General features: G+C 43.4%; 1 protein-coding gene across 1 annotated transcript; it reads left to right on the forward strand.

The window, feature by feature from the left end:
• Nucleotides 1-287: 287 nt before the first annotated feature.
• Nucleotides 288-2705, forward strand: LOC113617102 (protocadherin beta-3-like; the record flags this gene model as incomplete). Its single annotated transcript, XM_027100401.1, has 1 exon — nucleotides 288-2705. A coding segment is annotated over exon 1 (1323 nt), but the record flags the coding sequence as incomplete, so codon positions are not given.
• Between the last annotated feature and the right edge of the window lie 5 nt (nucleotides 2706-2710).

A 2710-nucleotide genomic window follows, 5' to 3' on the forward strand; every position in this document is an offset into this window, starting at 1 on the left:
CATTGTGGTGGCTTCTCTTGTTGCAGAGCACGGGCTCTAGGGCGTGCGGGCTAATTTAGTCCTCGCCATGTAGGATCTTCTGGACCAGGGCTCGAACCCGTGTCTCCTGCATTGGTAGGTGGATTCTTAACCACTGCGCCACCAGGGAAGCTCCCCACTTACTCTTGAGACACTAAACTTTGGGTACACTATCCTACCTTCATTATCTAGAATAGCTATGCTTTACTGTCCCCGGGTCTTTGCATTCCTTATATATGCAATCCTCCCATTTTAGTTTTAGCCTGGCAAACTTCTTCTCATCCTTCATATTCCAGATTAAATGGGACATCTTTGGGAAACTTTCTGAATCCCCCCCATTAAGTTAGGTCTCCATATTGTATACTTCCAGTGCACTCATTATACATTTCCTGTATAGTACTGTTTAAACATCTGTTTAAATTCTGTTCATCCCATTAGATGGGAAACTCTATAAGATATACAGACATAGTCTGTCTTATTACCACAATACATCTAACTTCTACAAACGCAATAAATATCGGTTTCCACAGGTGAAATACAGTTATGCAGATTAAAGAGTTAATACAGATGAAACCAGTAATCATAGAATTACTGTGAAATAGGAAGAGGAGAAAGCTCTGTGTTCCTTGAGTGAGTGCGAAAATGTGGAAGGAATTAGGCATTTGTGGTCTCTGGATATATCCCCTGACATGATCTATTATAATTTTTTATCACCTTGCTTGAGGTTGTCTTTTCGTAGCATTTTTCTGACTATAAATGCAACTCGTGTGCATTTTACAAAATTTGGAAAATAAAGAAAAACACAAGTAGGAAAGCGAAACTTCATCACTTAGAGCAAAATCTTGTAAAACTTTTTCTGTAATAATTACAGGAGGTGGGGTGAGTAGTTCTAGCAGGTGCCCACTTCCGCAAAATCATGGAAATGGGACTCTACCAGGGACAGTCACTTCTTTTAGATAAGAGCGCATTTCTTCTCCCTAGATTGTGTTTATTTGAACCATATAACAGAAGGAATTCCTACAGTAGCATCAACTCGGTTTGATAAAAGGGAATAAGCGATTAAAAAAATCAAAACAAAAAGCCCAGCTAAACATCACCTTCTCCAAGATTTTGAAACTGTGAGCGAACGCACGGTGGCGCTGTTGACTAAGAAGGAGAATTAAACCGCAGGCACTGCGTATATACTCTGTAACAACGATTCAGTGCAGTAAACTAGGGGTTGTGAGCCGGAGCAGATTTTTAAGCAATTAAATCTAAGACTCTGGTAAGGATTATTCGCTAGATTTTCTTCAAAGGTTAGGAGGCAAAAGACTGCGTTTCCCAGTGCTGTTGGAGGCTAGCTTGACCATAATTCTCGGAAGAACATGGCAGAAAATGCAATGGAGGCCGGAGGAGAGCGCTTTCCTAGACAAAGGCAAGTCCTGTTTCTCTTTGTTCTTCTGGGTGGGTCTCTGGCTGGGTCCCAGTCGAGACGCTACTCTGTGGCTGAGGAAAAAGAGAGGGGGTTTTTCATCTCCAATCTAGCAAAGGATCTGGGGCTAAGTGTAGGGAAACTGGCCGCGAGAGGGGCCCAAGTTGTGTCTAAAGGAAACAGACAGTATTTTCAGCTCAACCACCAGACCGGTGATTTGCTCCTGCATGAGAAATTGGACCGGGAGGAGCTATGCGGCTCCGCAGAGCCATGCATACTGCAGTTTCAGATATTACTGCAAAACCCCTTGCAGTTTATTACAAATGAGCTCCAGGTGATAGACGTAAATGACCATTCTCCGGCATTCTCTGAAAATGAAATGCAGCTGAAAATCCTAGAAAACACTCCACCAGGAACAATAATTCCTTTGGGAAATGCTGAAGACTTGGATGTGGGAAGAAACAGTCTCCAAAACTACACGATCACTCCTAATTCCCATTTCCACGTTCTCACACGCAGTCGTAGGGATGGAAGGAAGTACCCAGAACTAGTACTAGACAAAGCACTGGATCGTGAGGAGCAGCCAGAGCTTAGGTTAATGCTCACTGCGCTGGATGGCGGGACTCCACGGAGGTCTGGGACCGTCCAGGTTCACATCCTGGTCTTAGACATAAACGACAACACCCCAGAATTTACACAGTCCCTCTATGAGGTTCAAGTTCTAGAGAACAGCCCCGTTAACTCTCTTATTGTCACTGTTTCAGCTTCTGACTTAGATACAGGAAATTTGGGGACAATATCATATGCATTTTTTCATGTTTCTGAAGAAATTAGAAAAACTTTTCAACTAAATCCAATTACTGGTGATATCCGACTAATCAAATATTTGAATTTTGAGGCGATCCATACTTACGAAGTGGACATAGAAGCCAAGGATGGTGGAGGCCTTTCAGGAAAATCAACAGTGATAGTTCACGTGCTTGACGTGAACGACAACCCACCAGAACTGACCTTGTCCTCAATTACCAGCCCTATCCCAGAGAACTCGCCAGAGACTGTGGTGGCTGTTTTCAGTGTTTCCGACCTAGACTCTGGAGACAATGGGAAAATGGTGTGTTCCATTGAGAACGATCTCCCCTTCATCCTGAAACCATCTGTAGAGAATTTTTATACCCTAGTGTCAGAAGGAGAGCTGGACAGAGAGATCAGAGCCGAGTACAACATCACCATCACAGTCACAGATATGGGAACCCCCAGGCTGAAAACCGAGCACAACATAAC

The sequence above is a fragment of the Aethalodelphis obliquidens genome, unplaced genomic scaffold (assembly GCF_003676395.1).
Source record: "Aethalodelphis obliquidens isolate GAN/ISIS:26980383/991018 unplaced genomic scaffold, ASM367639v1 scaffold1819, whole genome shotgun sequence".
NCBI lineage: Eukaryota > Metazoa > Chordata > Mammalia > Artiodactyla > Delphinidae > Aethalodelphis > Aethalodelphis obliquidens.